Source organism: Rissa tridactyla, chromosome 22, assembly GCF_028500815.1.
Source record: "Rissa tridactyla isolate bRisTri1 chromosome 22, bRisTri1.patW.cur.20221130, whole genome shotgun sequence".
Taxonomy (NCBI): Eukaryota; Metazoa; Chordata; class Aves; order Charadriiformes; family Laridae; genus Rissa; species Rissa tridactyla.
Window position 1 is genome coordinate 3551946 of NC_071487.1, and position 25654 is coordinate 3577599.

The following is a 25654-nucleotide window of genomic DNA, read 5'->3' on the forward strand; positions in this document are numbered from 1 at the left end:
ACCATGGGGGTTGATGGGACCCGTGGGAGGTGACATCACTGTGGGGGCTGATGGGGTCCATGGGAGGTGGCATCACCACAGGGGTTTATGGGGTCCCTGTGTGGTGGCATCACGCAGGGGTTGATGGGGTCCCTGGGAGGTGGCATCACCGTGGGGCTTGATGGGGTCCGTGGAGGGAGGTGCCTGCTGGGATTGGGCCACAGTGCAGGAGGGATGGGGACAGGGATGGGGACGGGGACATCCCTGACTGCTTTCCCTTCACTGGCACCAGCAGATGGAGGACATCAGGCGGGTAAGTGTGTCCCTGCTGTCCTCGCTGTCCCCGCTGTCCCCTCCACCCCGGTGCCCGTGTGCCTGGGTGCCAGCGGTGGCGAGGGGGTGGCCCCAGCTGGGTGTGCTTGCAGGGCTGGTGTGGGGGCTGGCGGGGGCCCTGGGGGGCACAGCCCTCCTCCTGGGGCTGGCCGTCCTCGGCCACCGGCGCTGCCGCAGGAGCTCAGGTAACCCCGTCCCCCAATGCCCCGTCCCCACTTGTCCCCGTGCCCACCCTGCCCCATGCCCAAACACCCCCACACCCCTCTCCTCCCCCCAAATGCCCACCTACCCTCGTACCCTGCCCCGTGCCCGTAACCCCCCTCCCCGCCCCCCACCCGCTCATGGGGGCTCACCCCAGACACCCCCGGGGCTGGGGGCACCCAATGTCTCCCCCCGGGTGACCCACAGAGGGTCCCCCAGCGGTGCCAGCCACCGCACCGTGTCTCGGGGGACAGGGCTGGCCATGGCTGGCCCTGCGCCCCCCCCACAAGACCCACTGCCCCCCCCACAGACACTGTCATCTACATGAACATGCTGCCCCGCTCGGCGCGGGACCCCAAGAAGCTGCTGCCACCCCCCACGGTGATGGAGAACAGCATGTACCAGGGGGAGCTGCAGCGGGCACGGGGCCCCCCCACTGCCCCCCGGCCCTGAGAAGCGCCGTACCCCACCGTGCCACCGAATCCCGGCCGGGGGGGACACACATCCTCCCCCCCCATCTCTGCTTTTCTGCAGGAAAAGCCCCCAAAAAGCTGTTTTGCGGCATCCTGCCACCTCGCTCGCTCGCTGTCTTCCGTGCGTCGCCTGCAGCACCCACCCCCACGCCATCCGGTGTCCCCCCCGCAGCACCCAGCCTGGCCACCAGCCCCCCCGGGCCAGAGAAGCCGCCCTGTGGTCCCATGGCCTCATTTCGTGCCGGCACCCAGCACGCGAGGGCTGCGCCGACCACGCAGGAAGCACCCGCTCCCCCCGGCACGGACCCCCCCAGGGGGGGTGCCAGCGCCATCGTCCTGCCCCCGCCGTGTGGGCGGGCTGGCGTGCAGGTGACCCCCAGCAGTGTCACTCCCACACTTTGTCCCCAAGGCCGGGCCCTGCGGTGGGTGGGGGACGCACCCAGACACCCCCCCTCATCTCCGGGCTCTTTGGAGGGGGGGGGCGGGAGCAGGCACCAGGGCAGGACCCCACCCGGTGGGAGCAGGCCGGGACCGGTGGCAGGGCCACCATGCCTTCCCCTGGAGGTACCATAGAGTTCAGCCCCAAGAGGGACCAGAGCGTCGCCATGCCTGGTGCCGCAGAGCACGCAGCGGGCAGGGGCTGCACGTCGCCTTTTAATGAGGGGGGGGGAGGGCTTCGCTGCGGGACCAGGTTGGGGGGCACAGCTGGGGGGTCCCCGTCGGCGCTGGGCTCACAGGGGCTGTGCAGCCACAGGGTAGAGCAGGGAGAGGTGGCGGGCGCCCCGGACGGGCAGCGCCCGCGCCGTGTAGTGCCGCACGGCCTCGGGCACCGAGGGGAAGGCGGCTCCGGCGCGGCCGAGCACGAAATGCTGCTCCCGCGTCCGCGTGAGCTTCACGTGCACGAAGCCGTGGCTGCTCCTGCGGGCCGGAAGGGGAAACTGAGGCACGGCCGGGCCACCCTCACCACATGCACGTGCACATCAACATGGATCACGGGGGGAACACGCAAACACACACCAGCGCGTGGACGCAAGCACCGTGCCCGCAGCCCCCCTGCCCAGGCACCCTCCCGTGGACCCCCCCCATGCCTGGGTTGTCCCCAGGGCCGTCCCCACGCTCCCCCTGGCCCCGCGCTCACCGGAGCGAGAGCGAGTAGTCGTCAGGGCTGGTCTCGCAGTCCCGCACCAGGAAGCTGCCCTCGCGGCACAGCGCCAGCAGCGTCTCGGCGCCCGCCCGCCCGATGGGGCCGTGGTACCACCTGCACGGTGGATTGCGTCACCCTGGCACGTGGCACCCCAGCACCTGGCAAGTGGCACCCCACCACACAGCACTGGGGCCCCAGGGCCCATATGCGCTGTGGGGCACCCTCCATGCCATGGGGCACCATCCTCACCCACTTGGACCCCTCAGCAATGGGGGCACCCTTGGTGGCACAAGGACCCATCCACCCCACAGGGTGTCTGTGCCATGGGGCACCTTCTACATCACGGAGACCATCTACGGCATGGGGCATCCATCCAGGCCAAAGGGACCATCCGCGCCATAAGGATCTTCTAGGCCGTGGGGACCCAGCCATGCCATGGGGCACCCAACCACACCAAAGGGACCAACCACACCATGGGGCACCCTCCACCTCCATGGGGACCCAGCCATGCCATGGGGCACCCTCCACTCCATGGGGACCCAATCATGCCATGGGGCACCCAACCACGTCAAAGGGACCAACCACACCATGGGGCACCCACCACCTCATGGGGACCCAGCCATGCCATGGGCACCCTCCACCCTATGCGGACCCTCTATGCCATGGGCACCCAACCATGCCATGGGACACCCTCCACACCATGGGGACCCATCTGTGGGGGACCCTCCACCCCAGAGGGCTGCCTCCATGCTACGATGTGTGACCAGGATGTTGATGCCACCCCACGGAGTGACACCCCCCAGACTCACGCCTGCTTCTCCAGGGGCAGCGAGGTGTCCACGTGCCTGGGGCTGGGGGGACAGCCCGGCCTGGCACCCGTGGGGGGCCGGGGGGGCTGCGGCAGCTGCCGGGACAGGCTGGGGGAACGCTCGGGGCTCTCAAACTGCACTGCAGGGGCAAAGGGAGGGGGGTGTCACCCCACTGCGGGGTCCCAGCACCCGTGTCTGCTGCTGGGGGGCACCCAGGGACCGGACCACCAGTTCTCAGAGCCAGAGCACAAAGGGATGTCCCAGATGTCCCCACCACGGTTCCTCCTTGCTGTGGTGTCCCATTGCACCCCTGAGGTGGGACCCATGGGCGCTGGGGGATGTGGGGCTGGGGAACTCCAGGATGGTACCCATGGGTGCTGGGGGATGCTGGGGGACCCCAGGGTGGCGCCCACGGGTGCTGGGGGATGGTGGGGCTGGTAGGGGACAGGAGTGGTACCCATGGGTGCTGGGGGATGCTGGGGTCATGGGAGGAAGAGGTGGCACGCAGGGGTGCCAGGGGATGCTGAGGAGTGTCACCCACAGGTGCTGGGGGATGTGGAGCCTGGGGACCCCAGGGTGGTACCCACGGGGGCTGGGGCTGGGGGACACCGGGGTGGCACCCAGCGCCCCGGGATGCTGTCACCTGCGAACGCCCGCGAGATGTGATCCTTCTTCCACTCCCAGGGCTGGTCGTACTCGTCGGCCGGGCGCTCGTCGTCGCGGGGCAGGCGGCTCTCCCGGGCGGGGGGCACCCCCGGGCCCTCCCCGGCCGTCTCCCACTCCTCGTAGGGGGTGTCGTAGAGTTGGGGTCCCCTCCGCGGCCTCGCCCGCCGTCCCTCGCCCTGCCGTGGACACCCTGGGGACAGGCAGGGCTGGGAGAGGCAGCGGGGCAGGACGGGTGGGACGCACCCCGGCCACGGGACCCCCCCCGGGGCTGGGTGTTGGGGGCGGGAGGGGGTGCCCAGGGTGTCACCCACCTGTGGCCTCGCCGGGCTCCTCACAGCCCCCCTCGGGCGCTGGGTCCTGCTCCCCCTCGAAGGGCTCCGAGTACTCGCTCTCGCCGGGGCCCTGCGGGTGGGTGTCCCGGGTGGGACGGGATCCCCACTGCCCCCCCACCCCCCACCCCGAGGTCCCCAGTCCCTGGGTCCCCTCCCCAGGCCCCCGCAGCCTCCCCCAGGTCGCTGATATGGATGTCCCCAGCCCTTTCCCCGCTCCCTCCCACCCGGTCCCTTTGTCCCCCGACCCCTTTCCCCTTCCCCCTCTCCCAGTGACTCCGCCACCCCCAGCCCCCCCCAGTTCCCTCTCCTAGTGACCCCGGGGCCTCCCCCCGGTGCCCCGCTGCCCCCCCGGCCCCTTGGCTCTCCCCGGTTCCCCGTCCCCGGTCCCCTGCGGTACCCCCGGTCCTTGTCCCCAGCCCCTCTCTGTCCCCACCCCCAGTTCCCACATTCCGCCCCCCCCCATCCCCTCTGTGCCCCCCGGTCCTCGCACCCCGACCCCCCCCCCCCCCCGCTCTCCCCGGGTGCCCCACTCGCACCTCTCCGGTCCCCCCCGTGCCCCCGGGTCCTGCTCCCCGGTCCTCCCGGTGCCCCCCCCGTCCTCCCGCTGTCCCCCGGTTCCTCTCCCCAGCCTCCCCCCACCCCGGTTTTCCCACCGCACCCCCCGGTCCCTTCGCCGCCCCCCGCCCCGGTCCCCGAGCTTCTGTCCGGGTCCTGCCCCGCTGCCCCCCCGGTGTCCCCCGGTGTCCCCCGCTCCTACCTGCTCCAGCCGGCCCGGCCCCGCGCCCCCCACCCGCACCAGCCGGTGCCGAGGGGAGGCAGCGGGGCCGCGGAGGGCAGCGCCGGGGGGAGCGGCGGGGGGGGCCCCGCTGCCGGTGCCGGTGGGGCGGCGCTCGCCGCCGCTGTAGTCGGGCTGGGGCGGGCGGGGGGGAGAGCGCCGGGCCCCCCGGCCCAGGTACTCCCGGAGCCACTTGGCCATGGCGGGGCCGCCCGGCACCGGCACCGCGGGCGCGCCGGGACCCCCCCGCCGCCGCCGCCGCCGGGAGCCGCTTTGTGTCGCCGCCGCGCGCGGCGCGGACCGGAGACCCTGAGCCCCCCCCCCCAATCCCCCCCCCAGCGCCCGCCTCGCCGCGGGGGGGGGTAACCGGCACGGGGCGGGAGGGGGGGGCGAGACCCGCCGCGGGGCGGGGGGGGACACCGACACCCCGCGGGGGACAACAAGGGGGACACGGCAGGAGCCACGGGAGGGGAGGGCTGACCCCCCCCCCCGTCCCCGCCATCACGGGGGTCGCAGTGCCCCCCAAGTGACACCGGGATGGCCCCCCCCGTGTGACAATGTGTGTGTGTGTGGGGGGGGGCACCAGGACCCCCGGACACAGGCGGGTGTCACACCGGCTGTAGGACCTCTCCCCCCCCCGGCCACTCTGGGGTCCCGGGGCTGCCCCTGGGGGGGTCGGGGCACAGGGAAAGGGCTGGGGGGGAGCCGAGCGCGGGAGCTTCAGGGGGGTGGGGGGAACATGGACCCCCCCCCCCAGGGAGCTCATCGGGAGGGGGGCCCTGCCTCCCCCTGTGCCCCGGGGTTTGGGGGAGCCTCAGGGACCACACTTGGGGGGGCAGGAGGGCCGGGGACCCCCCAGCCGTCCCCTGATTTGGCGCCTTTTATTGTCTCTTCCCAGAACAAAGGTCCCTCCCGGGATCCTGGCCCGGTGCTGGGGGGCTACATGGAGCTGGGGGGAGAGGCACAGGACACATCTGGGGGGGACAGTGTGGCCAGGGCCCCCCCCCCGGCTTTGCCAGCCCCACAGAGTGGATCCCCATAAACCCCCAACACAAACCCCGGGGCTGAGCCCAATATCCAGCATTAATATTTGAAGAGGCTAATTACAGCGCACGTGCGAGGAATGCTAATTGGGATGGGGACGGGCGGGGGGAGCTCCCTTTTCTCCCCAGCTCTCAGAAATTCCCCCCCGAGCCCCCGGCCCTGCAGCCCCACGCCAGAGAGCTATTTGTGAGACTCTGAGAGCGGGTTAATTAGCGAGAAGCTGCTTGCCAATTAGAGGTGGGTGCCCGCGTAAGGAGGAAGGGAAGAGACGTAGGCGAGGAGAGCCCCGGAGCGAGCCCCGCCATCGGGCAGGTGGTCCCCCCCAGGGTGGGTGATGGGTGCCGGGACCCATAGCATGGGGGTGTGGGTGCCTGGGGATGTCCCCTGCCAGCCCCACACGGGCAGGACCTGCTGCCCGTGGACAAATTACTGTTCTGGAAGATAAAGAGGCAACGGGTTCTGACACAACCAATTTATTACCGGGTGGCGGCTGCTGGGGAGCCGAGCAAACCCAATCACTCTCCGAACGGCGGGGAGGGGTCTGTCACCAAGCTGCTGGGGTGCAGGAGGACTTGGGCAGGGGAAGGAGGGTGGTGGCAGCCTGGCCAGGACAGCCCGGTCCCCGCAGCGTGGGGCTCGATGAGCCCCCTGCGTCCACGCTGCAGAATGTGTCACCTCCGGCAGCAAAACAACGGGGGATTCGGGATCTGAGCCCCACAGAGGGGTCAGGAGACACCTAGGGCCAGTAAGGTGGTGGTGGTGGGTCCTCCCATGGCTAAAAAGGGGTGCTGAGCTCCTGCCTTCCCCCTGCAGGGACACAGTGAGCAGGGAAGGGAGGCCCCCAGGTCCCTTTATTGCCGTGGGAGGGTCAGTGGGTGACGTACCCAGGGGGTGAGGGCGGTGGGCACCACCAGAACGGAGAAACTACACAGTCCCGGACACCCCCGTCGCTTCCGTACACGTTACAGGTGCAGGGCTGGGACACACCGTCCTCTGGGGCTGGCTGGAAGCTGGGTTTGGAGGCAGCCAGCCTGGGACAGTGTTGGGGCTCTCCACTGGCTGCGATACCCTCCCTTGGGCTCAGTCTGCGGGTGGTGGTAGCCAGCAAGGGCCGCCGCAGCCTTCTCCCCGTCAGAGGATGGATGCACACCCCGGGTCAGGCAGGTGAAGACGCTGCGACTCCAGATGGCCTGGAAACCCCGCTGGGCCCGAGGGCTGCGATGCCAGCTCCGTGCCGGGGCTCTGGAGAGCAGCTGCTGTCAGCTGGGAGGGGGGACAGCCCGCCATCCCTGCTCTGGGCTGGCTCGGTCACCACTCGTCAGTCACTCGCGCTGTCCTCGCTGTCCGAATACGCCCCCAACAAGCCGAGAGAGGACGTGGTGCCCGTTGCTGTGGGAAACGAGCCTGGAAGCCGAGCAAGAGAGCAGACACCATCAGGTAGGGCCCTCCCCGATGCTGGCAAAACCCCGCCGGCTCAGCGCAACCAGCCGCGCGGAAAGACAAGCCTGCCTTGCCGCGCCAGACAAGGCAGCTGGAGCCAGAGAGCGAGCGGTGCCTCGTCCCCCCCAGCCTGAATCCCAAGGAGTATAGCAAGGTTAAATGGGACGGACGAGGAGACCCCGCGCCCCCTCGGCTGGAACCTCCTGCTCCCACCTTGCGGCAATGGAAAGAAGCAGCGAGGTTGGCCCAAGGTCTGCAAAACCCCCTTCTCCCTCCCCAACCCCCTGGGAGATTTCAGCCACTGGAAGGGAAGAGAGGAGCCAGATTTTCGGCTCTGACCACGTGAACTGCCAGCTGCAAGCGGGAGGCAACGTCATGGGCAGAGGAGCTCCGAGTCCTTGAAAGATGATGGGCAGCTCCTCCAGCATAATTTGGCTGAACAGACCCTGCCAGCAGCCAGGAGCAGGTGGCTGGGGAAAAGCGTATCAAAAACGGGGCAACTACAAGAGCTGTCGTTCCCCAGGGACCCCCTGAGGGCGGAGGGACTTACTAAGCCAAAGGCTTAGGATCAATCATCCCAGAACCAATCAATTCATCAGCTCCCTCCCCAAATCCATGGGTCCCCTGGCTTCCTGGGGCAGTGAAGGATGAGGTAGTAGAAAGCCTTTCTGCTTGTTTTCACCACTTCTTTAAAGGTCCCGAATTCCTAACAGTTCGGCAGGTTTTATAGTCAGGCTCCAAACCAAAGCAATTTTCTTGCTTTTACATTCCTATCTCATTGTTGTGACGGTTCCCAGCATCGTATCTGCGCACTGAGACACTGTTTTAAAGCTTCTGGCCCTGACAGTCTGTCTCCAAGGCCTTTGCTGACCACCAAAGGCCAGGAAGGAACCTCTCCTCCACCAGATCTCCTGGAAACAGGAACAACCCCCTGTTCTTACACCATCACGGCCCCATCTATCCCACAGCAAGGACTTGACCTGAGAGCATTCAGGCTCTGAAGACACCACTAAAGGCCACCGGGGTGCTGCCAGAACCCGCCCTGATGGCCCGGCTCAGGCCACCCCATCCCCACGTGGGCTGTTACCGGTGTTGGCCGCGGTGCCTTGGTTCTCTGTCCCATTAGCCAGGGCAGGGCCCGGCTTCTGCTTCTTCACTGTGACCAGCCCGGCCAGCTGGGACTTGGTGTTCAATTTGCCCACACTCCGCTCCCAGCTCTCCGTCTTCAGCTTCTTACTCTGGGGCTGAGGGTCCTGCAGAGTAGAGAAGGGGCGTTAGGGTGCTCTGGCCTTGGAGGGGAGGCAGAGGGACAGGGGAGAAGGAGGAGTTGTAAAACCAGCAGCACAAAGCACACGAGATGTGATGATGGCCGCTTGGAGCAGCCAAGGTGGGTATTCTGCCCCCACAGCGACTGGCACAAGCTAGACAAACAACTGGGATACGGATCTAAATGGATGCAAAACAGCCCTTGGACACAAATGTCCCACTGCCTGTGACAGTTAAATCCACCCTTGCAGAGCCACAGGCTGGCTCGGGGACGCCGAGGAGCCAGATGCATGCCACAGGGCCGCACAACCCCTGCCAGCCAGGACTGTGTGCCTGCAGGTGGTCCAGCCACTGAATCAAACTCCCCCAGGCACGGGGATTAGTGCCGGGCCAGGGAACATTGCTCAGATTAACCCCAGCCCGGCTTAGAGACACGGCAGCTTTGATTCATCCAACCGGACAGAGGTCCCCGCAGACAGGGATCGACATCGGAAAGCAGCAGTGCAGGGGCCTGTCTGTGGGGATAATCCCTCCCCTGCAAGCTGGGCACTGAAAGCCCTTTTGTTCCGTGCTTCTCCAACACGGACAAAACAAAACCAAAGGAGAGGCTGTCCCAGGCAGTCGTTTCATTGCTGTAATTTTCAGAGTGCTGAAATCGTGCCTGAAGTATGACTAAGGCATAGGTGAGCCCGTTCTTTTCAAGCTGAAAGGGAAGCCACGTTCCGAGCAAGGACAGTGGCAGCTCCCTCCTGGCCTTTGTCAGCAGACACGGTCTAAAATCACCAACTGATCCCTGTCTCCTTTCAGCCCAGTGCACAGGGACACAGGCTTTGTAAGCTGCTCATGCGTGACAGGCATTAGGGCTCCAGGGCTGCACAGAGCAGGGACAAAACAGCGCAGCCCAGGACAGTAGATTTGGGCTGGGGGAAGAGGTGCGGTGGGTGGAAGAGCCTCTGCCCCCACTCACCTCCTGCAAGATGTCTGTAGGTTTCATTTTGGCCACAGGCTTTGTGTTTGATTTTTCAGGCTCTTCGTCGGAGTCCGAGTCTACCAGCAGCCGCCGGTTCTGGGCCTGCTCCAGCATGGCTCTGCAAGGAGAGAGGCCGCGTGCGGAGGGTTAAAGCTGGCTCTGTTCCACCGCCGCGCTGAGCGGTGCCGGCTGTGCACCATGCCTGTGGGGAGCTGGAATTCAGCAGCAGCGCAATGGGATCCACCTTCTCAGGTGCTTTTTGAGAAGTCATGTCCAAGCAGTGCCCAAAGGTTGAGAAATGCAGCCTCAGCCAGGTGCAGAAACTCTCTCCACACAAGGACACTTCCCAGGGGTAGTGAGGCCCCTGCAGCAGCAGCCCGGGTCTCCCCATCAGACGGCCAGTGATACCAAAACCCCTCCACCTCCCTAAACACTTTGCCATGATAAACTGTCCCCAATCTCCTCACAGCCCACTCAGGACCAGGTCCCACCCACACAACTCCTGTGAACTCAGGGTACTCAGGCAGGGCCCTCTCTTAAGCTCCCTTGGGGTGCTGAGGGAAGGGTGAGACCCAGCCCTGCCAGGCCAGGGCCAGCGTGGCCGATTTCACACACCCATGAATGTTTCCAGCCCACTCACTTCATCTCTTGCTCATCCTCCTCTTGCTCCTTGCGCTTCTGCTCCTCCTCATACTCTTTGTACTGCTTCAGCATGGCCTCAAAGTCCACATTTGCCTGGCGCTGGTTGAGTTCCTTCAGCTCCTGCAGGTTCTCCAGAACTTCCATCTCCAGCTTGGAGTCCTTGGTTCGGTTCTCCAAGACCTGTGTGACCAGAGGGAAGCCAGGCTAAAGTGAGGTAGCAGAGCCTACTAGCAATCTCCAACAACCCCTCCCCACCCAGTATGGGGCAGGAAGCACTAAGAGGATCATCATCATCCTCATTTTTGTGTCTTAATAGGACAGGAAAAACGGGGGCAACATGCAGCCTGTCACAAGTTTCAGCACAATGGGAAACCTCCTGAGGGCAGAGAGTTGGCTTGTGCCTGTCCAGAGCACAGCAATACCTCAGGAGCCTGGAGAACTAAACCAACGGCTACAAAATCACCTCCTTTGCTGGGAAAAGCCAGCCAGGACAGAAGAGAGGTTTGCCTCCCGCAGAGAAACGCACGTTGTCATACCTTCATGGGATTGTTGAGCTCTTCCTCTTCCCTCTCCTTCTGCATTCTTTTCTCCTCTTCCTCCAAGAGTTTCTCAGCTTGGAAATTGCGAGTGGCGCCATGCTCCATGGTGTAGTCTGTGTTCTCAGGATCTGTCTAAGGAAGACACAAGACAGCAAAATCAGCTGGGGCAATTCTACTCCAGCCATCCTGTGGCCACTTCCAGAGCTGCATGAAAACAGTTCCTGAGTTCATTCACATCACAGAGTAGACAATCCCCCACGGCCTTCTGTTCTGCTCCAGCTGATGTGCTGCAGCCCACCCACAGGCGAGACACTTCAGAACTATGAACAGCAATGAAAAGGGAAGGCACACCAAAAAGCAGACGGTCAGACTACATGTTTGCTGGGACACCTCCTTCCCATCGGGCCAGCACCCATCCTCATCCACAGACTGCACTGCCTCCCCAGAAAGCGAGCATGCAGAAAATACAGAACATATTTCACCTTGAAAGTGATCTCTGCCAGACAACGTGTGCACTTGATGTAGAAGCGGAAGATGGGAAGTCCCAGGTACACCTCATTCTGAACAGTCTCCTTACGGGCGTTGAACTTCTTCCCCTTATAGATGTATTCACCACACGTCTTGCATCTAGAAAAGGAGAAAGAAAAGTCCATAACACATGAGAAAAAGAGAATAAACAGACGAAGAAAAGTCCAAGTGATCCTCAGGCCGTGTCAGCCCAGGTTCTGAGCAATGGTTATTTTCTCCTTTGGAAATGCAGTACCCCAAAATCACCCCCAGCATCTCTTCCCTCTCCCTCACCCCTTTTCTTCTGGTCTGTGTCACCTCTAACGGCTGCTGCAGCATACGGAGGTGAAACAATTCCTACGCAAACTCCTCTTTTCCACAGCTGCTTCCTTCTGACTGGCACAGCCCCTCTTACCGCATGTTGAAGGGGGCCATGAGCCGCACCACATACTGTCGGTCCTTAGGGAGTTTGAGCTTTGGGATCTTAGCAGGATCAAAGTCCGGCGGGTAGTATTTCTACAGAGACAGAGCAGAGACGTGCGAGTGTTGGGCGCAGTCACCCAGAGCAGTGTGAACCGCGGCGGGCAGGCTCCCGGCTGCCATATCAGCCTCAGGGATCAGCTCCACACAGCAGGAGCCAGCATGTCCCTACCAAACAGGCATGCTCAAGTGCCAAACACCCCGTCCACGACCCCCCACCAGAGCCAAGTGTCAGTCTGTCTGTCCGTCTGCCCATCCTTGGCCCCAAGCCCCCCAACCCTTGCATGATTTTAGGGCCTAACCCTCTTGGCCCGTCAGCCCCCTCCAAGCGCTGCCAGGAGCCCCAGCCTGGGGATCCCACCCCAACCGCCCCCCTCCCAGCCCCAGAGTCCCCTCAGGGACCCCCTCCGCCTCAGAACCCCCCCAACCGCCCAGGGAACACCTGGCACCCCCAGTCTGGGGACCAACCTCAGCGATGAGGGAAGCCTCTCCGGGACCAGCCCGACCTGGGGACACCCAGAGCGATCACAGACCCCCGCCTCAGCACCCCGCAGCCGGGGAATCCCCCCCCCAACTCACGTTCAACACCTTCCGCTCCGACATGGCTGCGACCTCCCTCAACTGCCAGTGCCAGCCAGCAACCGTCCCCCGCACCGCTCCCCACTTCCGGCAGGTAGCCCCTCCTGCCTCTGTTTCTCATTGGTCCAACGGGCCCCGACCCTGCGGGTACTCGTTTATTATTGGCTGTTTTAGCCATCTGTCAGTGGGCTGTGCCCGCTGATGTGAGTCCGCCGGTGCGCCGCGGCCGGAGAAGAGGTTCCGGGGGGGGAGGAAGCAGCCGGAGAGCGCCCGGCTCTGCTCCCAAAGGGAATTGATTCGTATTTCTTGCTTAAAACTGAGGATTCGGAGTCCTTAACTTACGGTTTATTGTTTTGAGTTTGTAGCTGAGGGTTTCTTACTCAGGGGTTCTAGTTTATTACTGTATTTTATACAAAAATGAACCGCAAAGAAATAACCCACTGTGGGGCTCCCAGAGCACCCCACGGCCCATTGCAATCACGGAGTGGTTTGGGTCAACAGCAAAGAGTTTCTTCCCAATATCTCATCTCAGTCTCCCCTCTTCCGGTTTAAAACCCTTCCCCCTCGTCCCGTGGCTCCCCTCCCTGCTCCAGAGTCCCTCCCCAGCTTTCCTGGAGCCCCTTTAGGGCCTGGAAGGGGCTGGAAGGTCTCCGCGGAGCCTTCTCTTCTCCAGGCTGAACCCCCCCAGCTCTCTCAGCCTGTCCTCTCAGCAGAGGGGCTCCAGCCCTCCCAGCATCTCCGGGGCCTCCTCTGGCCCCGCTCCAACAGCTCCGTGTCCTTCTGCTGTTGGTGGCTCCAGAGCTGGAGGCAGCACTGTAGGGGGGGGGGGGTCATCTCCCCAAAGGGGAGCTGAGGGGCAGAATCCCCGCCGTCCCCTCAAGACATTGTCCATCCCTCAGGTCCCTGTCATCCTGAGGCCCCCGCCATCCCCTCAGACCCCTATCGTTCTCTCAGGATTCCCACTGTTTCCCCTCAGACTCCGGCATCCCCTCAAAACCCCCACCGTCCCCTCAGGTCCTCCACTGTCCCTCAGGCCCCCGCCATCCCCTCAAAATCCCTGCTGTCCCCTCAAGACCCCTGCTGTCCCCTCAGGCCAGGCATTCCCTCAAGACCCCCGCTGTCCCCTCAGACCCCCGCCATCCTCTCATGTCCTCGTCGTCCCTCAGATGCCAACCGTCCCCTCAGACCCCACCGCCCCCTCGAGACCCCTGCCATCCCCTCATGATTCCCACCATCCCCTCAGGCCAGCCATCCCCTCACGAACCCCGCCGTCCCCTCAAGACCCCTGCCCACCCCTCAGGCCCCCTCAGGCTCCCGCCCGCCCTGCGCGGGAAGCGGGCCGGCCGCAGTGCGCATGCGCGGCGCCGCTGCCGCCCGCCGCCGTCCCGGCGTTCCCCGCGCGCAGCCAGCGGGGCGGGCTCTGCTCCACACAAAGGCGCAGCGTTGGGAAAATGGCGGCCACGGCGGCGGTAGCGGCGGCCTCGGAAAGTGCCGGCGGCAAAATGGAGGAGCCGGCGGCAGCAGCAGCCGCGGCGTCGACCACGACAGCGACGACGACGACGACGACGGCGGCGGTGGCGGCGGCGGCAACGGCGGCGGCTCCGCCACCAGCACCTAACGGGGCAGGCGGTGTCGGGGATGCGCCCCCCAAGAGGTAGGGTGGCCGCTGTGTGGGCCGCGCCGCCGCCTGGGCCTGCTGCGCCGCATGCGGCCTCCGCGGGCCTGGCCTCCGCCGGGCCGGGGAAGGACTGGGGCCGCCGCCGATGCTGCGAGGAGGACCGGGACTGGGACCAGGGCCTCTACCGGGGCTGGAGCCGTAGCTGGGCCCCAGGCGCGGCTCGGGAAGCCGGGCGGGGCCTACCCGTTGCGGCGCGGAGGCTGGCGGGCGCGGAGCCGCCCCGGGAAGGCGCGGCCCGAGGTTCCCGCCGTCTGAGGCCGGAGCGGGGAAGGAGCCCGTCCTTTGGCCTGGTGCTTAGTGCACGCGGAGGCCCCGTGTTCGGCGGCCAGGGGAATCTTTGCCTATCCCGCTTAGGAAGCGTTTTTGCTGGGCCTTATTGGACAACTTAAAGCCTCCCCTGGAGGTATAGGTGTGCCGGCGGGGTGGGTTTTGATGATCTAAGTTAATTACTTTAAACTCTGTCAATGGCAGGTTGTAATAGGTTTTTGTCAGGCAGTCATCTTTCATACTGTTGCAGCATTTGGAATAAGGTGTGCTCTGTTTTGTGGTTCATGATTTACCTCTGGAGTGGGTTAGGAACAGGAGAGTCAAATGCCTGGAGAGCGAGAGAGGGTTTGAAAGCGTTACCAGGTGCTAAGTAAGGGTTGTGTGTCTGATGTCAATAGAATGTTACAGAAACTTAAAGAAAATCTGCAAGGATTTCAATACTGTAACAGGTCTGTAAATATGACGATGATAAGCAGAAAAAGTTCGAGCTGCTTGTCACTTTCCTATGTTAATGCTTACCTCATTTTGCAAAATTTCATGGTTAGCAAAGCTTTTTTAATGCCAAATCTGTGGAATAAAGAATACATTTTTCTCTGTTAATTTTTGGCCCCAGGCCTTAAATGCTGTGGAGATAAGAATCAGCATTTTGAACCTGATGATCAGTGAGTAAGGTTTCAGACTTGAGGTCAGATGTGTTTATCTGCTGTTCCTGAGGTGTGTTGCATAGCTGTGTGTCAGTCAGGCTGCTCGTTGCTGCAGGCTGTTGTGTCCAGGCATGTTGCTTATCTGTAGTTTGACCCAGAGCTGACAAATCTGAGTAACAGAGGCCAGTTTGATTGTATGGTGAGGAGATGGCGGTGTGTCTCAATTTGAAAAAACTGCTCTCATCTGCCTCTGAGTTTGTGGATTGTGTTTTACATGACGAGGAAGGCAGACGGCTTTGGGTAAAAAAATGTCCATATCTGTTTTTTTTTTTTTTTCCAACACAAAACAGTTAAACTGTGCTTATGGCAACTGAAAAATTATTGACATATGCAGCTCTTTCTGTTGCCATCCTGCCAGGCAGGAGCAGGCATGCCTGTTCAGGAGCTGAGATAGTCCAGATCCGGGAGGGTAGGGGTCCCAGTGCCGTAATGGCACCTGATAGAGTGACATGTAATATGTTAGCCAGGGCTAGGGAAGGATGTCCCCATCATCTTCTCACCTCCTCATGTTGGGTAGGTGGTACGTGGAGGATGTTCATGGCTTAGATTCAGTTTATACCTCAAAGCTCACTCTTGGTAACTGTAGCAGAGCTGGCAGCTCTAGGTAATATGTAATCAGTAATTTGTCTTATATGAGTAGACAATTTATTTCTGGAAGTAGAAATGTCTGCTTCGTTCTGTTGTGTTGGTTTTTTTTTGGTTTTTTTGGTTTTTTTTGTTTTTTCCGGCCCCCTTTATATTTGGAGTTTCTTCAGAGAGCTTATCATTTTATGTAGGTGCAATTCTATGTGTAATATCAAGCTCCGTGTGACAAAGCTAACACATCTACAGTGGTAGTGCCAACGTTCACGTGAACATATTTTGAATGTCCTGGGGTGGGGGAAAGGAGGATCTGCATGTCCTGGATTTTGATTCTTTGTGATTTCTGGCACACTTGTTGGGTCTAGGTGGTATGTTTAAGAAATCTTGCGGAGGAACATGCATAATAGTTTGTTTGTTTGGAGGAAATAAGAGCTTCCCTTTCATTTCCTCCTTCTACACGCTTCAGAAACAGGAGAATTTTTCTTTAGTCTCGATAAAGCATTTCAGTTCTGCAACCTAAGGAAAAAAAATCGGAGCAGATGAAGTATCATCTGAAAGTTACTACTTAAGTCATTATTTTTTGTAGATCTTGCATTAGTCTTGGTGTAAATGGATCACAGTTACTCAGAGTGGATCCTTACTGGGATGGGCAAAGCTGCTGTGGGAATTTTATCCTGCCTGGCCTTCCAACTTAGGGATACTCACAGGCAGGCATGGTGTATTTTGGAGGTGATGTGGATTCCTTCCTGCTGTCTAGAACTCCCTTAAAAGAAGCTCTAAATGCTCAGCTGTTTCCGAACTTGGTAACCACATCTTTCAGGCAATCTCTGTGGACCTGGGCCTGCCTGTGCTTGTCCTTTCAGTGTGTGAAACCCATGGAGGTGGTGTCTGAAATTGTGCAGAAGAAGAAGGAAAAAAAAAAAGAACCCACAAAACTTTGCAGCTGAAGTAGTTTCCTTGACATTTCTTTAGACCTGGCTGGATTTCCTTACACTGAATTTGATAAGGAATGTGTTCTAGGCTAATGCTCGCCTTCAATGGCAGGTGCTGTGGCTTGTCTGAGTTCTTTACAGATTTATCAAAGCTTGAGGTGTTTTTTAAGCTGACTTGAGAGCCTTAAAGGCAGGATTGTAAAAAAACGTCGGCATCATACCACATTACTTCGAAGCATGTTATACAGCAGTTCAACCCAGGGGGAATGTAAATAGTTCCAGTTTGAGGAGTAACCATAAAAACTGGGTGTAGCTTTTAACACAAGCACTAAATTTTGTGCTATTTCTTCATCCAAACAGAAGTTAAGGTGTTAGACGGATTGTCCTATTTTGAATCTATTTTGGGGTTTTTAATTACTTCCTTAATCTAAGTTTAGTGAGGGAGAGTCTAAAAACTTCACTTTTTGGTGAAATAAATGTTGTACATCAAAAAAAAAAAGTGTTCTCTAGTTTAGACTTCTTTTCTATACTGCCCATACTTAGAGCTTTATCCATAAAATACAATATTTTTGTGTGTTTGCTTCTGATGTAGCCTTGTGGCTGAAAAAGTGTAGGAACCCACTCAAATATAAAACTTCATAGACATCTGCATATTTGTTTCTTTTATTTTCCCTGCATGCTGTTGTATCTGATCAGCGATTGAAATGGTTCTAAAGGAATGGACAGCGTTGGCACAGAAGCGTGTTTGTATCAGAGCCAGAATTTCTGGTGTGGCTTGGGCTTTGCAGGGCTTCATAGGTCTTAAAGTTAAGCAAAAGCTCAGTGTATGTAGAGATAAGTTTTAGAAACCTTGCCAGCTTTTTTGACTAATGTGTTCTCATGAATTCTTTCTAAAGATGTATTTCTGCATCTTCTCAACCAGCACAAAGTGAACAAGGAGATTAACTGGATTAGTTAAGGAAATCATGTCAGGCTGAAGTATTTCAGTCTGCTGGGTTTTTTTTGAATAGTGTTAGTGGCATTTGTGTCCTGTTAAGACCTGATGGTCATCTAGGTTAATTGAGAAATAGTCTTCATTTCTAATTTTCTAATTTTTGACCTGTTTGAGCTGCTATTCTGGAGTAGTTAAAAGAACTATTCAATACATTTGCTGGAATGCACAGAGGCTTTATGTTTGTGTTGTCCAAAATCTGTATTAACTGCAGGAGAAAAAAAGTGTTGTTAGGTAAGAGTGGTTGACCTGAGTGTTTAGTTAGAAGTGGGGTTATTTTCTTAAAATTCTTCTAGTCGTAAGACTATGAATGTAGTGGGTCAATGTATCATTTGACTTCAAGGTGTTTAAGTAGTATAGTGTGCCAAGGAGAAAACTAATAGGGTGGATGTCTGGTCTGGAGCATCATGAGGAGAGGGAGGGAGGCTTGGTCACCTTCAAAGAGATTCATTTTGTGAAATGGAAAACATTGGTTACATTGGATAAATATGGGAGAAAATAGTGGGTCTTGATGGTATAAGCTGTCTGCTATTCGGACATCTTTGTTACAATGCACTATGTAGCACTGGTACCATGGTACCATGTAGCACCGTGTACCAGCTTTGGTTGAAAGGCGTATGGTTTTGCAGATAATGTGAATGGATGAAACTTTGCAAGTTTTTATTTTGTTTTAAGAATGTAACAAGTTATGTTCCAAGAGGTGGTATGACATTGATCAAATGCCAGAGTAGTTAATGTGTGTGATTATCTTTCTTTGCTTGCAGTGAAGGTGAACGACCAAGCCAAAATGAAAAAAGAAAAGAGAAAAGTGTCAAAAGAGGAGGAAATCGCTTTGAGCCATATGCTAATCCTGCTAAAAGATACCGAGCTTTTATTACAAATATTCCATTTGATGTGAAGTGGCAATCTCTGAAAGACCTGGTCAAAGAGAAAGGTAATGTACAACTCAGGTGGCCAAGTGATGTCTGTCATCTTTCTTGTGGCTGACTTTGTTTGTAAACGTAAGAGTTGAAGTTCTGGGTGGACGTAGTGACATGAGTTTTGTAAAAGGTCTGCTTGAAGCCTTTTTTGGGTATCGCACAACGTCTGCTCCCTGGCAGCCTTCCAGGTGGATAGTTCCTTTATAGGCATGTTGGTATACAGCTAATAGTGCTTCATCGGAGATTTAAAAGAGTATTTTTCTTAGGGGGGTGGAAAATGAGGCTTTTATCAGACTTTAGCCTTGATATGCAACAAAACTTTATGAAGCATTTTAATGTCTTTTGGGTAATAGAGGTAGTTATTTACTGCTGATCTGTTGTGTGTATATAGAGCTGTGTTCCCAAACTTTGTAGTGATTTGTGCTTAGGTAAAGATCCATACTGCCATTTGGTAGCAGTAAAATGTATTTAAGGGTGACCTGCAAAAAAGAAGAATCGGGTTTGTACTTTGGCATGTGCTGCAACACAGTTAGGGCTTTGGAAATCATGTTTGCGGTGTTTCCCTCTTCCCCACTTCTCTTTAACTGTCCCATGTGAATGGGAGCTGCCTTAGTTTGTTGGCTGTAGCATCTTCATCTGTTGAAGAAGCTGAAGAAATTGAGCTGACTATTCTCAGGTGGTGACAAGTCTAAATGTAGTGTTATTTCTTTAAGCTGATGCCCAGCTTAGTAGTTTTCAAGTCACCTTGGAAATGCAGCGGAGTGGCAAGAAAATACTTAGCTTCTCCATCGCAAAAGTATCTCAAAACACATTAAGAGTGAATAATACAACCGTTCCTCTTGTGGGTCACTTCTAAAATACATAGTATCAGTCATAAATGTCTCACAAAATAGTGATCAGTGTTCACTTGTGTTTGGACTAGGTGAGGGATGATAGTTAATGTGTTCACAAGGTGTGGCCTAATGAATGGGAAAACAAATTTCCAAAGGGTTTTAAAATGTTTGTCTTTTGGAGGCAAAATGGAACTGAGTCTGTGTAATGAATTTCAGGACTGTAAGCCCTGGGAAACTTCATAATTAGAGGCTGTGAAATGTTGATGCTTGAGATTTAGTAATGGTTTTCTGTAATATGAAGAATTACAGTCTTAAAGACTGCTTCAACAGGCTCTAATTAAGAATGATCCCTTGCCTTAAACTATGCTTTCACTTTGCTACACCAGATACGTTGGTTAATAGGAGTATCTGTATGTGTAGATGTCTAATTTTAAGTACTATGTTGAATTCCGTTCCAAGTGTCTTGTGGTTTCTCTCCAGTTCACGTGGATGGAAAAGTCCGGTGTGAGATTGTTTCCTGCCTTGCTGTTCAGCTACTCATTCCAGCAGATACTCCTAGGGGAACATTGAAACCTCTTCATTCTGTCTGCAGGGCTTGTTATGCTAAACATTGAGAAGCATTGTTCTTGGTTTTTGGGACTGCTTGTTAAAATACAGCAGTTTAGATTTGCCGTGTAGTTGCGATTCATTCTAATTAGTCACCGACTTCTACCAAATTGGTGCTCTTGTGCTGTGCTTGAACTTGCTCAATCGGTACTTCTTGATACAAGGCATAGTAGTTCCAAGAACCAGGAATGTGACCGTGGAAAAATCTAAACGTTAGAATTCTTGGATTGTAAGTGTAAGAATTACAGGCCAAACGTTTAAGGCTTTGGGAGCATGTGAAACAGATCTGTACACAAAGGGTAAACATAGGCTTTTCATGACTGCTCCATTGCTTGGCAGTTGTGAAGACGTAAGCTGTTAGCAGCGATGGCATAGCAGGTTGCTGAACGTAGGAGGAGTTCACCTCCATCGGCTGGTTTGCGTCAGTAAGTATGGTTTAGGAGACACGAGCTTTGAGGTCTGCTCATATTTCTGCAACCTGGTTTTTTCAGATGCGTACATCTGAAGTCTTCTAAAGGTGACATCTCTCTCAAGAGTAATGCCTTGGTTCAGTCATTTCAGTGTATTTGTTGGTGAAACTCAATTACAGGTATGCAGTATGACATTCTTATTAAAGAAATTAAAAAATGTTCTTGTTTGAAACTCCCTTGTATTGGCTGACAAACACAAGGTTCTACTAAACTGATGTAATCAGCATTGATAACTGGCAATTGGTGAATGGCTTCAGGAGAAGAATGAGGCAGCAGTTCTTCAGCATGTAAGTGGAGTCTAAATGTAAATGTGATTGAATGCTAAGTAGCTGTCTGAATCTGTCCCCCAACAAATGGCTCTGTCTTCGGGAGAAAAATGGTAATGCTTCATAGCAGCTGGCATAAGTGAGGTGATACCATATGATTAAAAAGGACCTTGTATTTGAATTTGAGTTATTTATTGGTTCCTTTAGTAAATACAGAATTTCGTATTTTAAACCTTTTTCCTGGCCAGAGTAGCAAGACGGCATAAAATACAAGGAGAAAGATTAGCTGTAAAATGAGGCAATAATTATGTTCTGCTCTGCTGCAAAGCCGGAGCAGTTGCAGTCAAGGCCATGCTCATGTCACATTCAAAAATTCCAGGACACTCCAGGGACTGTATTACCATGCCTGTACCCATGGTTACCTAAGGCAGAGCTGGAGCACGGAGCAGGTATGCTTGAATTTTCATATGGAAACCTGGATGCGTGAACAGATGTGAGGAAAAGAAGCAACAGAGCTTTCCCAGATTAAATTTTGAAGAAAAGCAGCTGCTAAACTTCATGTGCTGGTTTCTTTCTTGCTCCATCTCCAGAAGTTTTTGGAGCCTTTGTGGCCTCCTAAAGAGGTAACTTCATGCCCTCTTGCTGTTGTACTTGATCCCAGATTTTTTACTTTGGTACTAACAGCTGTTACTCCAGTACCTGAAGATGGCTGTTACTGGAGAGTCCCCTGGGTTTCAGTGCCCAAGATTCTGTTGCATTGTGCTTGCAGACTGAAGTTTTAGGTGAGAAAAGGATGAATAAACAGTGTGGACGTGCTGTTCAACACTTGACTTGTTCCCCCTTAATTCAGTAGATGCGCTGATGTGTTGCTCTGTTTTCATTGGCCTTAACCATCGTTTCAAAGAGGCACTGTCCATCAGTACATACGAGACTTTTCGCTTCATCTTTCCTGCCTGGACTCTTAGAGTCAAAATAACCCATGTTTTGTTTTTTTTTCTGGGTTCCCTAATGCAATGCGAACTCTCCTCTGTCTCTATTTTGGGAAGAATGTTTGTCTTTTGCCCTTTATCTAAAGCTTTGTACATATATAAAGTGTGTTTCTCTTGTCTCTCCCCAGCTCGAGGCCCCCATGTAACTTTTTAGAGGTTGCCTGTCACGGGCTTTAAACACTGTAAACGAAGGAGGAGCTGTGACTAATTCTGAATTGCCTCGTGTTGAAAGTACGAAGCTTTTGACAGCAGGGTCCTCTTAAATCAGTCGTATTGCTTGTAGTTCTTGACTTCAGAAGATGATGGGACATCCGTACAGTTTGGATAACGTTGAGAGGCTTCCTTCTCTACTTAGTATTTAGTTTTGACCCTCTAGGCCAAAGAAATCACCATGATATAAAGCATTTACCTCTCTTTTTCTTATGTTTCTGTGCTTCTGCTCTTGCTGAGACTTGCCCCTCTGCATCTTTCACGCCTTTCAGAGCTTCTTGGTTTGTCGCTAACTATTAAAATCATATTGCCCAACTTTAGAATCCTCAAAGTTGACATCTACGTTTGAACTTATCCCAGTTACTTCCCAGATATGTCTTTAGAGTTAGATGAATCTATCCGAGCCATGCCTTGAGTCACCGTATGAACGTACTTATCTGAGCTTCCTGAACAGTCACTGGAGAATACTGGAGTGCTGACAGACCAACTTGGCTTGAACATCTTAATTTTCTGAGGGGGGGGGAAAAAAAAGCAGTGACTGTAATAAGCAATGTTGGAGATTCCTTTGGTTTGTATTTTTAGTTGTTGCAGTGATTTCTGCCTCAGCCTCTTGTTTTAGGAAATGCTGAGCTTCTGAACTTTCTCAAGTGTGAAGTTTAAAAAATAAATAAATCCATCTGCTCTAAGTTAACTCTTAAAGACACCGTGGGGAACATGTCTCTTGATTATCCTTCCCTTGGCTTAGAGCAAGCAAACTTTTTCTGTGAATTTTATCTCCCTTTGGAGGCTGATCTGGTAATAAACTTGAGTTCCTTAACTAACAGTCTCTTGTCCTTGAAAGAAGTGTCTTCACTTGTGGATATAAAATATGTTTCCCGAAAAAAGCCCAATGTTCTTTAGCAGAAAGAAAACCTGCCTGGATCACCGTGCATTTCTTTTGCCCTCTGGAGCAGGTTTAGAACGTGGATACCTGCTGTTGGTACTTTTCCATGGCTTAATTGCCTCTGCACTATTGTAGGCTGCCCTTGTCTGCTGTTCTGCTTTATCCCCAGTGCCTGATTTCTGAGATACTGTGGCTTGGGATCTAGAAAAAAGCCAAATAAAATGTGACCCAGTGTAGGTTCTTTAAAAAAAGTTTCCTTTGCCAGCATCAAACAATAGTCTCCTGGAAGGAGTGTTGTGTTGAATTGTCTTACATGTTTTTCAGGTGGAAAAAATGCATTTTTATTGCAGTTGTTTGTACTCTGGACTTGGTGTCTTGGATACTGAGCTGTTATACTATTTGTGTCGTTCCTCCCCTCCCGGCTTCTTTTTTTTTTTTAATTTTGCTCTTCAGGAAGTTCAGATGTCCTTTGAAGGAAAACAGCTATTTCAAGATGTATATTTAGTTTTTAATATAGGTGTCTATAAGGCTTGAATGTGAAGCACTGAGCAAAATTGGCACATACTAGAGTCTCCAAGTGACAAAAAATTGCTGGTGTGGTGGACTCCTGGAAATCTTGTGGCTCAGAAGTCAGAGATTTGTTAAAAGAGTAAAAGTTAAATTGTATTTAATATGTTATGTTCAAGCTTGGCAAACTTCTTCGGAAGTGTTTGTGTGGATCTGAAGTAAGAATTGTAGCTGAATTCGATTAGTGGCTGGGAAAGGAGAGCCCTCAACCCGGGGGCTCAGTAGTGTTACTAGGAGCAAAGTCACAGACTAATCTGCGACTTCAGGCCTCTGTGAAATGGAGTGGTTTTGTATTGTAGGTAATCTGGGAACTTGTTGTCTTACTGCATAAATTGTTGAATCACACTTGCATTCTTGATCAAAGTTTGGTTGGACTCTGGCTGCTGCTGTTGAGATGGATGGCTTCAGAATGTCTTGGTAATGCTGAATATTTGGACTTGGTGCATGGCTGCCATCTACCACCAAGGACTAGTCCAGGAGGGCTGTCTACAGCCCCTTTCCCTGTGGAAACAATTCCATGATCTCATACTGTTCAGATTATAGGACAGAATTCATTTTGTTAGGCTTGATTTCAACAAGTATTGTTTAGATAGTGAAGCTATGGATAGTAATCCAACACTCCGATCTGCTCTGTCCCTTTCAAAGGGACTTGCTTGTTACCCTCTACCGGTCTCAAACACTATCCTCATAAAAACATTAATAGATGTTTTAGAGTTTGTTTTAGTTTATTCTGTCTAGCTAACTGTTCTTTGGCTGGAATGCTCATATTGCTAAATTATTCTTTTAAATAAGAAATGGAGATTAAAAAAAAAGCAGTGATTTCATTAAGCATTCCTTTTTCTTCCAGCTTTCAGAAAGACCTTTCAGGATGTTCGTTTTCTGTAATGACACTAGGTGTCCTGTAAATGACTGGTCCTGTGGGAGGTCAGGCTGAACACCTCTTCCTCTCCCTGTCCCTTGGGAAGAGGTAGACTCTGGAATGTGAGACTCCAGTTCCTTGCTCAAAGTGTGCTATCGGTATTCAGACTGGGTCGTGGTTTCCCACAAAGACTGCTTTCCACCTTTCGCATAATGCAACTTGGAGTCCTCCTGTCTTTAAACTTGAAAACTGGGACTTCTAAAACCAGAAAGAAAAAAAAAAAAATTTCTTTGATTCTTCTGTATGCCAGTCACTTCAAAGGCAGCAGCCATTTCGGTAGTTGTATTCTGGAGGCACATGATATGGTTATGTGGTCATCAAAAGGCAATCCTAATCTTGTGAGGAAAGGTGCAGATGTGGTTTTCCAGTGCATTTTGCCTTTTGCTGTAAATGATTTTGTCTTGAGAGCAAATATGGCAGACTGTTTAATACTACTTATCGAAGCTAAAAAGTGGACTTCATTATATTGTGGTTTAACAAACAGCTAAAACCTGCTGAGATGAATCGTAGGCAGTTGGTGATCTCTTGCTCTCTTGGTTCAGTCTGCCTCCCTTTTTGGGAATTTGTGTTAATATCCAGAGAAAAGCAAATAACTGTTCAAGTTCTGGACTGTGGAGACAATCTCGTCTCCAATGTGAAGTGAAGGAAACTTGTTCTTGCAGACTTTCCCATGGATTTGGATTGCCTCAAGTAATGAGTGGGTACTAAAGATCAAGGAAACTGATATTGTGGAAATAGCTGGCTTTTGAAGTGGAGGAAAATCAAGAACATGTTTAACTGTTTTAAAACTTTACTGCATACCTGTAATTGTCCAGTTTTGTGGTCTAGAGAACATGGAGTGTTTCTGGGCTTTCTTATAAGGCAGAGGCTCCATACACGGTTGTTGATTGTTCTAAATTCCCATTGTTTTCTTGGCTTTTCTCCCTTGGTATATGTGTCGTCTGGAATCTGATTTGTAGTTGGTGAGGTAACATACGTGGAGCTCTTAATGGACGCTGAAGGAAAGTCAAGGGTAAGTGTTTGAGAGATTTCTTCTGTGGATTTTCTACATGACAAATGTAACTGTATGGTGGCGTGGAACGAAACGAAGTCAGGAAGGTAGAGAGTGTGTATGCAGAGTGGCTATAACAGGATTGCTTAAAGCTGCTTTTTTGGGGTGGGGAGGAGGTGGGATGGGGCCTTGTAAACAGCGTTAGGGTGGTCTTCCACTGTGTTCAGTTGGCGTTGGCTGTTTGAATGACCCACGGACCCTAGCAGTATGTATAGTGGTACGGAATACTAATGTAATACTTGCGTTTTGGAAAACGTCACTGTAGTGGTTTGCGGAATTTGTAAGTCCAGTGTGCAAAAGCAGGTTCTGTAAACTACGCTTCCTGTGCCAGTAAACAGAAGTCAATTCTTAAACATAAATGTATTGCCTTCATAGGTACTTAAGTCCTTTAGTCCAGTGACAGTATCTTGCAGGAAAAAAAGTAGTAGGAGCACACTTAACTGTACTGAAGGATATGGATTTAGGGTGAGAGAATATGGCAAGGGTTTCGCTGTATGACAGAGAAGGACAGGTCACATGAAGCGTGTGGTATTTTTCTTGGAGAATCGGGACTTAGTTCTGGTTGTTAGAACTTGTGAAACAGTTTAATCCTGTTAACACGTAAGAA

At 54.2% G+C, this 25654-nt stretch overlaps 3 protein-coding genes across 5 annotated transcripts; 1 reads left to right on the plus strand and 2 right to left on the minus strand.

Annotated features, from left to right (window-relative positions):
* Positions 1 to 1717: 1717 nt before the first annotated feature.
* SHD (Src homology 2 domain containing transforming protein D) lies at positions 1718 to 4913 on the minus strand. Its single transcript, XM_054182227.1, has 6 exons — positions 4695 to 4913; positions 3917 to 4007; positions 3583 to 3795; positions 2940 to 3078; positions 2125 to 2244; positions 1718 to 1904 (listed from the first exon to the last, which is right to left on the minus strand). Exons 1-6 carry the CDS (start codon positions 4911 to 4913, stop codon positions 1718 to 1720), a joined length of 969 nt encoding a protein of 322 aa, XP_054038202.1.
* A 1300-nt stretch (positions 4914 to 6213) lies between these two features.
* Positions 6214 to 12298, minus strand: YJU2 (YJU2 splicing factor homolog). Its single transcript, XM_054182284.1, has 8 exons — positions 12180 to 12298; positions 11536 to 11636; positions 11096 to 11240; positions 10611 to 10745; positions 10073 to 10254; positions 9430 to 9550; positions 8284 to 8449; positions 6214 to 7160 (listed from the first exon to the last, which is right to left on the minus strand). The coding sequence occupies exons 1-8, from the start codon at positions 12201 to 12203 to the stop codon at positions 7075 to 7077; spliced, it is 960 nt and encodes a 319-aa protein (XP_054038259.1). The 5' UTR covers positions 12204 to 12298; the 3' UTR covers positions 6214 to 7074.
* Positions 12299 to 13577: 1279 nt separating this feature from the next.
* LOC128900518 (heterogeneous nuclear ribonucleoprotein M-like) lies at positions 13578 to 25155 on the plus strand. 3 transcript variants are annotated; one of them, XR_008463303.1, is made up of 4 exons: positions 13578 to 13833; positions 18098 to 18267; positions 20184 to 20281; positions 20808 to 24949. XR_008463303.1 is itself a non-coding variant. In XM_054181749.1 (3 exons), the coding sequence occupies exons 1-3, from the start codon at positions 13631 to 13633 to the stop codon at positions 20195 to 20197; spliced, it is 387 nt and encodes a 128-aa protein (XP_054037724.1). In that variant the 5' UTR covers positions 13578 to 13630; the 3' UTR covers positions 20198 to 24949. The 3 variants fall into 3 exon arrangements, 2 of the variants coding, with proteins under 2 accessions (XP_054037724.1, XP_054037723.1); XM_054181749.1 differs by having other exon boundaries at positions 20184 to 24949; XM_054181748.1 differs by lacking the exons at positions 20184 to 20281; positions 20808 to 24949 and adding an exon at positions 24956 to 25155 and having other exon boundaries at positions 13579 to 13833.
* Positions 25156 to 25654: the final 499 nt, after the last annotated feature.

Bases quoted from the DNA above. Each gene is read 5' to 3' on its own strand.
- SHD (XM_054182227.1), bottom strand. From the start codon at position 4,913: ATGGCCAAGTGGCTCCGGGAGTACCTGGGCCGGGGGGCCCGGCGCTCT. The intron at 4,008-4,694 runs GTAGGAGCGGGG...ACCCACCCGCAG, and splicing joins GGCCGGGCCGGCTGGAGCAG to GGCCCCGGCGAGAGCGAGTA. The intron at 3,079-3,582 runs GTGACAGCATCC...TTGCCCCTGCAG, and splicing joins CATCTCGCGGGCGTTCGCAG to TGCAGTTTGAGAGCCCCGAG.
- YJU2 (XM_054182284.1), bottom strand. From the start codon at position 12,203: ATGTCGGAGCGGAAGGTGTTGAAC. The intron at 10,255-10,610 runs GTATGACAACGT...CTGGTCACACAG, and splicing joins AGCTCAACAATCCCATGAAG to GTCTTGGAGAACCGAACCAA. The intron at 7,161-8,283 runs GTAACAGCCCAC...CTCGGCTTCCAG, and splicing joins AGGCACCGCGGCCAACACCG to GCTCGTTTCCCACAGCAACG.
- LOC128900518 (XM_054181748.1), top strand. From the start codon at position 13,631: ATGGCGGCCACGGCGGCGGTAGCGGCGGCCTCGGAAAGTGCCGGCGGC. The intron at 13,834-18,097 runs GTAGGGTGGCCG...CTTTGCTTGCAG, and splicing joins GGGGATGCGCCCCCCAAGAG to TGAAGGTGAACGACCAAGCC. The intron at 18,268-24,955 runs GTAATGTACAAC...TCTGATTTGTAG, and splicing joins AGACCTGGTCAAAGAGAAAG to TTGGTGAGGTAACATACGTG.